Below are 13,039 nucleotides of genomic sequence, written 5' to 3'. Positions count from 1 at the left end.
CCTTCCCCCCCCCCCAGACTTCCCAGAGCAAATACCGGGTATTATGACCAACAATCACAAGCTAAAGTATACAAAATATACATAACCTCCCACCTTTAAAAATTTGAAACTTTAGATCCCCTCACAATAAAAATAAAGAGATAGGAAAGAATAATAAAAAGAAAAAAAGAAAAGAAGCAATACCAACTTCACATATTACTTCTTCTTACAGTCCATTTTTAAAATTAATCCATCTTCTCAAATTCAATTTTTTCCCCCACTTGTATATTCCTTCAAATTTCATAAATCCATTTCTCAAATTACAGTCCATCTTCTCGAACTCAAATTTTCATCACTTATATATTTCTTCAATTGCCATAACATTTAATGTCCGTTCTTCTTACAGTCCATTTTAAAAATTAGTCCATCTTCTAAAATTCAAATTTTTTTCACCCACTTGTATATTCCTTCAAATTTCATAAGTCCATTTCTTAAATTACAATCCAGCTTCTCAAATTCAAATTTTTATCACTTATATATTTCTTCAATTGTCATAACATTTAATATCCAATCTTCCAATACTACTCCCAATCAAATATCATTTCGAATAAAATCTCTCAAATATAATATTTCCAGCTTAACTTCATAACTTTTACTATCTATAAACGTGTCAATTAAAACAAATAATCATTTAAACTACATCCACAATATAACAGTAAACAATTAAAATCATTACATCCACATTAGAGGCGGTGGTGAGACCCCTCCTTAAGAAGCCCTCCCTGGACCCAGCTATTTTGGGTAATTATCGTCCAGTCTCCAACCTTCGCTTTGTCGCGAAGGTTGTAGAGAGTGCTGTGGCACGACAGCTACCCCAATACCTGGATGAAGATGTCTATCTAGACCCGTTCCAGTCCGGCTTCCGACCCGGATACAGCACGGAGACAGCTTTGGTCGCATTGGTGGATGATCTCTGGAGGGCCAGGGACAGGGGTTATTCCTCTGCCCTGGTCCTATTAGACCTCTCAGCGGCTTTTGATACCATCGACCATGGTATCTTGCTGCGCCGGTTGGAGGGATTGGGAGTGGGAGGCACCGTGTATCGGTGGTTCTCCTCCTATCTCTCCGACCGGTCGCAGACGGTGTTGACAGGGGGGCAGAGGTCGACCGCGAGGTGCTTTGCTTGTGGGGTCCCGCAGGGGTTGATTCTCTCGCCCCTGCTGTTCAACATCTATATGAAGCCGTTGGGTGAGATCATCAGTGGCTTCGGGGTGAGATACCAGCAGTACGCGGATGACACCCAGCTGTACTTTTCCACCCCGGGCCACCCCAATGAAGTTGTTGAAGTGCTGTCCCGGTGTTTGGAAGCCGTACGGGTCTGGATGGGGAGAAACAGGCTCAAGCTTAATCCCTCCAAGACAGAGTGGCTGTGGATGCCGGCATCCCGATTCAGCCAGCTGCAGCCGCGGCTGACTGTTGGAGGCGAGTTTTATTTATTTATTTATTTATTTATTTATTTATTATTCGAATTTATATACCGCCCTATCTCCCAAAGGACTCAGGGCGGTTCACAGGCATATAAAACATCAATATACAAATTAAAATAATCATTAAAAAACTTATTCTAATGCCCAATTATTAAAATGGAAATATAAATATTAAAACCAATTTAAAACCCCTATAAATTTAAAATCTAAGCCAGTCCTGCACAGATGAATAAATGTGTCTGGCCCCAAATGTGTTACTGGCCCCAAAGGATAGGGTGCGCAACTTAGGTGTCCTCCTGGATGATCGGCTGTCGCTTGAAGATTATTTGACGGCCGTCTCCAGGAGGGCCTTCCACCAGGTTCGCCTGGTTCGGCAGTTGCGCCCCTTCCTTGATCGGGATGCCTTGTGCACGGTCACTCATGCGCTCGTTACCTCTCGCTTGGATTATTGTAATGCTCTCTACATGGGGCTCCCCTTGAAGTGCACTCGGAGGCTTCAGTTAGTCCAGAATGCAGCTGCGCAGGTGATAGAGGGAGCTACGCGTAGCTCCCACGTAACACCGCTCCTGCGCAGACTGCACTGGCTACCTGTGGCCTTTCGAGTGCACTTTAAGGTGTTGGTTACGACCTTTAAAGCGCTCCATGGCTTAGGGCCTGGGTACTTACGGGACCGCCTGCTGTTACCACATGCCTCCCACCGTCCCGTACGCTCTCACAGAGAGGGACTTCTCAGGGTGCCGTCCGCCAAACAATGTCAGCTGGCGGCCCCCAGGGGAAGGGCCTTCTCTGTGGGGGCTCCCACACTCTGGAACGAGCTTCCCCCAAGCTTACGCCAAATACCTGACCTTCGGACATTTCGTCGCGAACTGAAGACACACCTTTTTACTCGCGCAGGGCTGGCTTGAATTGAATTTTAATTTTAAATTTTGTAAATTTGATTAATTTTAAATGGGTTTTTTAGTTCATGGCACATTTTAATTTTTTCAGGCTAATTTTAAAATAAGTTTTTTAAATTGTATTTTAATTTGTACATTGTATGTTTTATCTTGCCTGTACACCGCCCTGAGTCCTTCGGGAGAAGGGCGGTATAAAAATCAAATAAAAAAATAAAAAAATAAAAAAATAAATTATCTAAATTCATAAATTTCACTTTCCATCCTTCACAATTAAATAATATCATCCCATAGATTTATACCATACAAATAGCAAATAATAATAAAAATCCTATAATTTATATCCTAAACAAATCAATTCCAAAAATTAACCATAATCATCATATTCACATCTTAAACATTCCTCTCCTCTCCCATTCTATTTTCCATCATTTCCAAACCAATTAACTTAGCATCTAACAACAAAGGATTCCCACTCTTTAAAACATTAATATAAAAATGTCTCGCTTTCATAACTGAATTAAGAAAATACTTTCTGCCTCTAAAATTCACTGACAAACCCATTGGAACTTCCCATCTAAAATATATCTGATGTTTCTTAAACTCATCCACTAAAAAAGCAAATTCTCTTCTCTTTCTTAACATTTTAGGAGGAATTTCCTTCATCATTTTTATATCTTGTCCCAATATTTGAAATTTATTTTTATAAAAGGCTTGCAAAATTTCATACCTAACCTTTTTAGTTGTAAAATAAATAACCACATCTCTCAGTACTCTATTTTGTCTTGCCCACCAAGAATTAACACGATAAATTCTTTCAATATTAATCTCAAAATCTTCTGGCTCCACACCCTTTATCTGAGCAAAGGCTTGCGTAAAAATCTCTTTTAAATTTTCCTTCCTATTTTGCTTCAAACCCCTCACCCTTATAGCATATTCCATTAATCTATATTGTAATATTACTCTTTCTTCATCTGCCCTATCTACCTTTGCCTGTATATCTTCCATCTTATTATCTAAGTTCCAATTGTTTTGATTCTTTTGAATTTCCTCTATTTTCCTTTGCAACTCTAAATTAGCTTTATTAATTTCTGCAAGATCATCTTCCATCTGAATACAAGAGCTTAATATTTGTGCAATTGCATCCTTCACCATTTTCATTTCCCTCTTCTGCTCTTCCACCACTTCCTTAAAATCCAACATCTCTTTCTCTATTTGATCAAATTTTTGATCTATTTCTAAAAAATGACTCTCCAAAAACTCCTGTAAAGAATTTCTTAATTCCTTTTTGATTTCTTCTTTTAATTTTTGAATCTGAACTGAAGAAATTTCAAAGTTTTTAATGACTTTTGGTACTATTTGCTTAAAAGCCATTTTTTAAAAAATATAACCTAATAACGAACCAAAAAAAAAAAATTCAAAAAGAAAAATTCAAAAAACTTTTCTTCTAAATCACTATAATCCCAAAGAAGAAGAAAAAATATAAATCATAAAATTCTCGTTTCTTCCATTTAATCAGTATCTTCCTATATATCTTCTAATTCGACACTAGCTGTTAGTAAGCATTTCTTTAACTTTCGTTTCCAGTACACACATTCCACAAAACCGCCATTTGCTTTCTTCTCTCCTATCTTCGCAGCAAATATATCCTCAGGGGCTTGCAGTCTTCTTACAAACAAGTGCTAGAACTCCAGTTTCTGCTCCGTCCACGTTACAATCCATCATAAATCAATTCCTGCCATGGAAATTGGACACTACGTTTTGTCTGCCATGAAAGGCAGATACCCTCCCCCAGCCAGGAGCTTATCAGGCTATGGAAGGAGAGCTCCTCGCATTCTCAGAAGCTTTTTCTGTGGCTATATTTGGGTGTCTCAGCTTCAGCCTGAATGCTCATCTCTCCCTCTTTGCCCGAGGGAAGAGATTTCCAAGCTGTTGGACCAGATTTACGATGTCCTGACAGCTCTACAGACTAGGGAGTTAGCAGCCTAATCAAAGCTGCTTCTCAACGAGCGGAGCCATACCGGAAGTCCCACATTGCTATATTTCTCCACTTGCATTTCATAGAGATCATCATTCAAACCACACCAACTCCCTTATGCTTTCAATAACATCTTGGTCTGCTTTGAAATTATTTTTAATCAACAGTGAGCTAAACTGCCTCTAGAACAGGTATCATACTGGCGCACCAGCAAGCTGGGTGCGTCACGTGCAGGCCACACCCACCCCAGCTCTGTGAAGAGAAAAAAGGTCACATGACAGCAACGTGACGCTGCGAGTTTGACACCCGTACTCTACAACTTACTGGTTTTTCTTTTTCTTTTTGCAGCATCAGTTTCTGTCTGAGGTGCTTCAGTGGAGAGCACAGGCAACTCCTGAGCACATGCTTTTCCTCCTGCTCAATGCCAAGGTAAAGATAAAAGTTTTGCATTTTCCCAACGTTTGTATGTTTGAACTCCTGTCTTCTCACCCTTTAGCCTTTAAAAACATTGCTGTTCTTCCGGGCATGAGATGGTTGTTTGTGGAGCTTAGTCGGTTGGTTTGGTTTCTCTTTGAGGGAATGTGTCTGTTTAGAGATACGGAATTTCCTTTCTTTTTCTTATTCCTAAACTACCTAAAGTTCAATTCAACCAATCAAGTGTGTTTTTTGTGCTTGTTTTTGTTTTCTACATTTAGAGTATAGTTGTACTGTGTCTTTCTAATTATTCTTGATTATATAATTTGGAGTCCCATTTGGATTTTAGTTGCGGTATATTTTTACATTGGTTGTCACTTTACTGTTTTAATTAGTTTTTATGCATTAGTTATTTTACTTACTATGTTGTGTTTGTTGTGGATGTTTTTTCTTGTATGCTGGTTAGAATCGCATTGTGTTGGGCAGCTATATAAATATTAATAAGTGCTTCCTCCTGACTCATATAACAAACTAAATAAGATAAAATAAGATAAGATAACCTTTATTGTCACTTTTTTTCTGTGAACACCTTGGCACCCATTAAAAAATGAAATTCTGATGCCCACTCTCAGAAGAATATATCTATATATCGGTATACTCATACATGCACACACATATTACACACACACACACACACACACACACACACACACATATTAATCACAGTCCATTTTGAATATGTAGCAGAAAAAAGAGTTTTGAGGGTTAGCAAGGTTGATTCTATATGGTACAAAACTATTACATAATCTAGTTGTTCTGCTTTGGATACTACAAAGCTTCCTTCCAGAAAGTAACAAAGAAAACCAGCCATGGAGAGAATTTGCAGCATCCAAGACAATACTGTGGACCCTGATCAAGCATAATTTACAGGCTATTTCCTGGATAAAAGGAAGTGAACGTCCAAGAATCTTTTCTGCCATCCTCACCATTCTCTGCACAGCCTTCCTGTGGAAGTATATTTCCTTCCTGGGGAAGAAAGCAATGGAAAGTTGTTAAAATACTAGAACCGTGATGGCGAACCTACAGCACGCATGCTGGAAGTGGCATACAGAGCCATCTCTCCGGGCACATCAGCCATCGCCTGTTGCTCTTCTGAGTTACGGTGAGCAGATGCGCACTGGCCAGCTGGTCTTCGCGCATGCATGCGTGCCAGAAACTGGAAGCTCAGCTTCCTGGTGCACAAATGCACGCCAGGGAACTGCTCTTCCAGTTTTTGGCATTCCCCCACATGCGCGCTACAGAGCTGCTCTTCCAGTTTCCAGAGCTTTCCCCTACGTGTGCGCGCTCCCGTTTCGGCACTGAGTGCCGAAAAGGTTTGCCAACACTGTACTAGAAGATACAGAGGAATAAATTTCAAGGAAATGATGCAATACAATATAAGTTAAGAAATGTTTGCTGATGTAAGGATATAAAAATAGCTTTAGTGAACCATACCAGGAACAAAACTAACATAGATTCTACCCTCACCTGGAAGGATGCTGCTGCTGCTGATGTACTATCAAGTCAGTGTCAACTCTTAGTAACCATGTAGCTACATTTTCTTCAGGATAATTGTCCCCAATCTGGTCCCTCAGGTTTTCCAATGATGCACTAATTGCATATATATTGAGTCCATCAAATTTGCTGTTTATCTTCTTCTCTTTCCTTCCACCTTTTCCAGCATTATAGACTTCTCTAGAGAGTTAGATCTTTACATAACGTCCCCAAAGTATGATAATTTAGGCCTAGTAATTTATACTTTGAGTGAGAACTCTGGATTTTTGTTTTCTTAGTTATCCAGGGTATTCTCAGGAGTGGTCTCCAGCACCAAAAATTCGAAAGCATCAATACTCATTCTGTCCAGATTTTTCAACATCCAGTTTTCACTTTGACAGAGTGTCACAGGGAAAATAATTTGCCTGCACAATTGATGCAATATAAGAGTATATTTTATACAAATTCTAGATATCAACAGAAGCTCTCCAATGGCTAAATGTTCAGATAATCTTACATAAAATGTGGACCTTGGAAAATTAAAAAAAACCCAAATAAACTGATCATTGTTCTTCTTTTTACCATTATTCTCACTTTATGACAAGAAGGCTTTTATTATTTAAAACACGAGATAGTGTAACTTAGACAAGAGAAGTTATAATAAAGGCCGTTTAAATAAATGTGATTGCTGTAACTTTTCAAATCGGATCTATTGACTGAACTCAACTTTTTATTATGGTCCTGTTTTTAAAATCACTTTTAAACCTACACAACGCTGCCGTCATTTTCATTCACATCCATCTAGCTTGGTGTAAGTCTAAGAGACAGTAACTTTCTTCATGCAAATATTGGAGCAGGTGTTCAAATCCATGTTCCAAGTGTAACATTTCCCCTTAAAACTCATGGGATTACTTTCATTTTAACTCTGATGTTATGCAGTACTCTCTTAACACGAGAATGACAGCATACCCTGCAAAGCCAAAGGCCCTAATGTTCCTTGAAAATCATATTTGCCTCTGATTACTCAAGAGAGCAGCTTATCTTCGTTTCTGAAGCAATTTCTCCAAGCTTGGCAGACTTTCAGAGTTTGTTTGTTTTTATTCTCTGCAAGGGGGCCCCTGTCTGTACAGCAACTTGCCTACAGCTGCACAAGCGAGCGGAGCGAATTGCATCAATTCTGTATGAAAAGGGACACCTCAATGCTGGTGATAATGTGGTGCTGCTCTATCCTCCTGGTAAGGAAAACTGAGAATGGGGGGAGGGGGGGCGTGGAGTTTACATGGAATTCCCTGCCATGTCTAAGCTGTAAACTTTCACGAGGTACTGAACTACAGGAAAATGTGTTGCTGTTATTACAAGAGAAGCATTTGATATGTCAAGTTGAAATTCAAGAACTGTAAAACAAATTAGAGCGGGAAAGCTGTTTAGATCCGGGGTCCCTCGTGTCACGGCCCACTACCATGCCTTGAGCTATTTGGAACTGGGACATGGAAATGGCAGATGAGCGCATGCGCATGCATCCCCACACATGCACGCAGCAGGCGAACAAGTGTGCACAGGCTCCATTTGCGCAAGTGGCGTGAGTGCGTGCCCACCACTCACACAAATGGAGCTGCGCGTACACTTACCCGCTGCTCACAAAGAACCATCTTTTGGGTTCAGTGCGTCAAAAACCTGAAAAATGCCTAACGATTCTGCTGGCATGTCACTCTCCCCAAACAAAAAATAAATAATTGTTTACACATTCGTGTTTGTTTTTTTTAAAAAAATGCAGACAAATTGGGGCAGTCCTGAATTGCACAAGGCCTTTGTTCTTGAAGCCGATTTGGAGAATGCCCTTCTGTGGGTTCTGTAGCCTCTGAAAATCATATGAAAACCTGCCTCATTTTTGCGTGATTTTCTGAGGCTCTGGAGGCTGCGTGACTTTCAGAGATTGTGTAAGAGACACCCCATTCTCGTGCATCCTCCAAGAATCATGCGAGACAGAGACATGCTTCGAGAATAGTTATTGACAAGTGTTGGTGAATGTTAACGTGTCACCCAAAGCATCATGCCATGTCATCTTTGAGACACGTGTCATGGATTCACCATCACTGGGCTCTCATACGGCGTTACGGAAACCTGGTTGGGCACAGAGATGGGCGTGCCCCTTGTTGAAATGTGCCCACCGGGTTTCCGAGCATTTCATCGACTGAGGGCCCAAGGTAGGGGTGGGGGGGTGGCGGTTGTTATTAAAGAAAGTCTAGAGCCGAGGGAGACCACTGTGCCTCAGATTGCCGGCTGTGAATCCCTCTTTGTGAGGTGGGGTCATAGGTGTCAGATGGACTTGCTGGTCACATACCTGGCTCCTTGCTGCGTGACAGCAGCCCTGCCCGAGCTTCTGGAGGTGCTTGCTGGAGTGGCAGTTGAGACCCCCAGACTTATGATCATGGGGGACTTTAACTTGCCATCGGCCAGCATGTCATCAGCAGTAGCTCGGGAGTTCATGGCTTCCATGACGGCCTTGATCTGACTCAAGTAGTTGATGGCCCTACTCACATTGGGGGAGGCATGCTGGATTTGATTTTTATCTCTGGACAGTGGTTGAAGGATCTGGACTTGAGAGATTTAGTCACTGAACCTTTGTCATGGTCGGATCACTCTCTCCTTCGTCTAGACTTTCAGACCGCCGCTCAACACCGCAGGGAGACGGGCCAATACGATGGTTCCGTCCCAGGCGCCTGATGGACCCGGAGAGGTTCCGGACGGAGCTTGGGCCATTTCCTGAGGGTCTGGCTCACGGCTCGGCTGAAGAACTAGTCGCGGCTTGGGAACTTGCCGCGGCTGGGGCTCTAGACCGTGTCGTGCCTTTGCGGCCTCTGACCCGGCGCAGGTCTCAACCGGCCCCTTGGTTCTCCGAGGGGCTGAGGGAGATGAAACGCCGGAGAAGACGCCTAGAGAGTTCCTGGAGGTCCAGTCATTCGGAGACTGATCGGACACTAGTTAGGTCATATAATAGGACCTACCTAGTGGCACTGAGGGAAGCGAGACGTTGCTACGTCTCCTCCCTCATTGCGTCAGCAGATAACCGCCCGGCCGCCCTGTTTCGGGTGACTCGCTCTCTCCTTCAACAGGGGGAGCGGGATGACCCATTGCAGGGACGTGCCGAGGAGTTTAGTGGTTATCTATACGATAAAATCGTTCAGCTTCGGGAGGGCTTGGATCAAAATTGGGTGGATCCAGATGAGAAGTCGGAGAGCTGTCTGGTTGAGACTGTTTGGGATGAGTTTGACCCTGTGGCTCCCGAGGACAGGTTTGGGGAGGTTGAATGCCACCACATGTTTACTGGACCCGTGCCCCTCCTGGTTGGTGCTGGCCACACAGGAGGTGACATGAGGCTGGCTTCAGGGGATTACGAATGCTTCTTTGTTGGAGGGGGTCTTCCCTGCCGCCTTGAAAGAGGCGGTGGTGAGACCTCTCCTCAAGAAGCCTTCCCTGGACCCAGCTGTTTTAGGTAATTATCGTCTGGTCTCCAACCTTCGCTTTGTGGCGAAGGTTGTAGAGAGTGTGGTGGCACGTCAATTACCCCAGTACCTGGATGAAACTGTCTATCTAGACCCGTTCCAGTCCTGCTTTCAGCCCGGATACAGCACGGAGACGGCTTTGGTCGCGTTGGTTAATGATCTCTGGAGGGCCAGGGATAGGGGTTATTCCTCTGCCTTGGTCCTATTAGACCTCTCAGCGTCTTTTGATACCATCGACCATGGTATCCTGCTGCACCGGTTGGAGGGATTGGGAGTGGGAGGCACCGTTTATCGGTGGTTCTCCTCCTATCTCTCTGATCGGTTGCAGACGGTGTTGACGGGAGGGCAGAGGTCGACCCCGAAGCACCTCACTTGTGGGGTGCCGCAGGGGTCGATTCTCTCGCCCCTCCTGTTCAACATCTATATGAAGCCGCTGGGTGAGATCATCAGTGGTTTCGGTGTGAGTTACCAACTCTACGCTGATGATACTCAGCTGTACTTTTCCACACCGGGCCACCCCAACGAAGCTGTCGAAGTGCTGTCCCAGTGCCTGGAGGCCGTACGGGTCTGGATGGGGAGAAACAGGCTCAAGCTCAATCCCTCCAAGACAGAGTGGCTGTGGATGCCGACACCCCGGTACAGCCAGCTGCAATTGCGGCTGACTGTTGGGGGCGAGTCATTGGCCCCAATGGAAAGGGTGCGCAACCTGGGCGTTCTCCTGGATGGACGGTTGTCCTTTGAAGACCATTTGACGGCCGTCTCCAGAAGAGCTTTTTACCAGGTCCGCCTGGTTCGCCAGTTGCGCCCCTTCCTGGACCGGGATGCCTTATGCACGGTCACTCATGCTCTCGTGACATCTCGCCTGGATTACTGCAATGCTCTCTACATGGGGCTTCCCTTGAGGAGCACCCGGAGGCTCCAGTTAGTCCAGAATGCGGCTGCACGGGTGATAGAGGGAGCCCCTCGGGGCTCCCATGTGACACCACTCCTGCGCAGACTGCACTGGCTGCCTGTGGCCTTCCGGGTGCGCTTCAAGGTTTTGGTAACTATCTTCAAAGCGCTCCATGGCTTAGGGCCGGGCTACTTACGGGACCGTCTGCTGCCACCAATTGCCTCCCACCGACCCGTGTGCTCTCACAGGGAGTGTCTCCTTAAGGTGCCGTCTGCCAGGCAGTGCCGACTGGCGACACCCAGGGGAAGTGCCTTCTCTGTGGGGGCTCCCACCCTCTGGAATAAACTCCCCCCAGGACTTTGTCAACTTCCTGACCTTCGAACCTTCCGCCACGAGCTTAAAACACATTTATTTGTGCAGGACTGGACTAGAATTTTAACTTAAATTTAATTTTAATGGGGTTTTATCATTTTAATTGTAATTTAAAATTTTGGCCTATTTAAATAAGTTTTTTAATTAGTGTTTTATCTTGTATTATATTTGTATTTTTATCGGGCTGTAAACCGCCCTGAGTCCTTCGGGAGATAGGGCGGTATAAAAATTTGATTAAATAAAATAAATAAATAAATAAAATAAAATAAAATAAAAACCACACTGGTGCTTCCTCATCACATTTCAAATCCCTTGGTCTACCTCATATTCTAATTGAAGCAGTAAGACACAGGTTTCCCTGCCAGTAGATACGGTCCTGATACATTCATGTATAGTCCCAAGAATTCTCAAAATCTTTCAGCTTCTTAATTTTTATCTATATGTATATTCATAGTCTACGTTGGAAATGTTCAGTGCTTGCTTGGACCAATAGCATTTAATGATTATGAATTTGCTGCATAAACTCATTTCTCCTGTTTTTTTCTGGAATGTCCATTTCCACTAAGAGCAAGGTTTTCCATGTTTCTGTTTTGATTCACGGAAGCAGTTTGTAAAGGAGATTCCTTGGAATAAACACCCCTTTGAATGGTTTTTTCCTCCCTTCCTCTTTTACGGTAGCTTATTTGTCTTATTTTAATCTTTCATTTTGTATAGTCAAGTTCCTTCAGTCCCCCTCCTTGGCTTACTGTCCTATTTGAAAACTTTGTCTTAGTGCTGTGACTCGTGAGAAGCTTTCGGCCAAAGCAATAATAAATGGAGAAGGATGATGTGACATTGTTTCTTGGTCTTCTAGGCATTGAACTCATAGCAGCATTTTATGGCTGCCTGTACGCTGGCTGTATCCCAGTGACTGTCCGGCCTCCACATGCTCAGAACCTCACTGCCACTTTGCCCACTGTGCGGATGATAGTAGATGTGAGTATAAGAGCTGAGCGTAAGCTTTGGCATCTACATCAGTAGTTCTTGCCCTTTGTTTTAGAATGGTGGCTTATTGTGCATCAGCTGAACTAGAAATTATTCTGTGGGGAATTTGTTTTCTGTTGTGATACAGGTAGTTCTCAGATTATGATAGCCATTAAGGCTGGAATTGTCACTGCTAAGCAACATGATTTTAAAGTGTAAGATCGTGTGACCGTTTCACTTAACGAGGGCAGTTCCAGCAGTCCCGGTTGTGTTGATAAGTGAGGTCCATGCAGTTCATTAAGCAAGGACTTCACGTGATCGCGACTTGGCTTCCTGTCCGCTTTTTCACTGATTTTACTTATGGAAAGCCAGCAGGGAACTTTAGAAATCAGGGGATACTTTGATGGCCAGACCTCCAAGTTCTGTTTATAAGTCCCCCTCATTCAACACCCCTGCAAGTTTGGATAGTTGGTTGTAACCTGAGGACCACTTTATGCTAATTATCACTGAGATACTATAGAAATATTAATATTGCTGCCCTATAATTCATGAATCATTCAATATCAGAGCAGTTAAGTTTCTTGTGTTCAAGTTAGAAGTCTTTTGCTGTCTCGAGCCTCTTGGAAGGTTTATTTAGCCTTTAAAGCCAAACACTAAGGGGAACATCGTTATATTTTAGAAGAAAATGGTAATATTTTCTGCCTAATGATTTGATTTTCTTCTCTTTAACCCAAAGTCACAAAAGATACAAATGATACCGAGATAAAAATCAAAATTGGATTTTCACTGAGTTCAGGATCTTTACCGAGTTCAAAGTCTTTACTGGATAAAAATGATAAATTTGTTAAAAATAAAAAAAATCTTAAAATGTAAGGTAATAGAGAGGATACTAAAATGTGAAGTGCTAGCTATAGGGTATGGGTTCCCAACGCCCAAGCCACAGCCCACTACCGGGCTGCAGCCTGTTCAGGACCGGGCCACGGAAGTGTTGGGAAAGCACACATGCGTGCAGCTCCATTTGTGCA

At 43.2% G+C, this 13,039-nt stretch overlaps 1 protein-coding gene across 4 annotated transcripts in view; it reads left to right on the top strand.

The window, feature by feature from the left end:
- The window catches only part of DIP2B (disco interacting protein 2 homolog B), a 212,466-nt gene that overhangs the window by 181,267 nt on the left and 18,160 nt on the right, over nt 1-13,039 (top strand). For all 4 annotated transcript variants that reach the window (XM_058171146.1, XM_058171147.1, XM_058171144.1 and 1 more), the window contains 3 exons: nt 4,686-4,766; nt 7,396-7,519; nt 11,905-12,026. In XM_058171146.1, the coding sequence (XP_058027129.1) occupies nt 4,686-4,766; nt 7,396-7,519; nt 11,905-12,026 (327 nt within the window). The remainder of the gene's footprint in view (nt 1-4,685; nt 4,767-7,395; nt 7,520-11,904; nt 12,027-13,039) is intronic.

This window comes from Ahaetulla prasina, chromosome 2 (genome assembly GCF_028640845.1).
Source record: "Ahaetulla prasina isolate Xishuangbanna chromosome 2, ASM2864084v1, whole genome shotgun sequence".
NCBI lineage: Eukaryota > Metazoa > Chordata > Lepidosauria > Squamata > Colubridae > Ahaetulla > Ahaetulla prasina.
The sequence above is the reverse complement of the archived record's forward strand: the minus strand, read 5'-3'. Positions and strand labels throughout refer to the sequence as shown.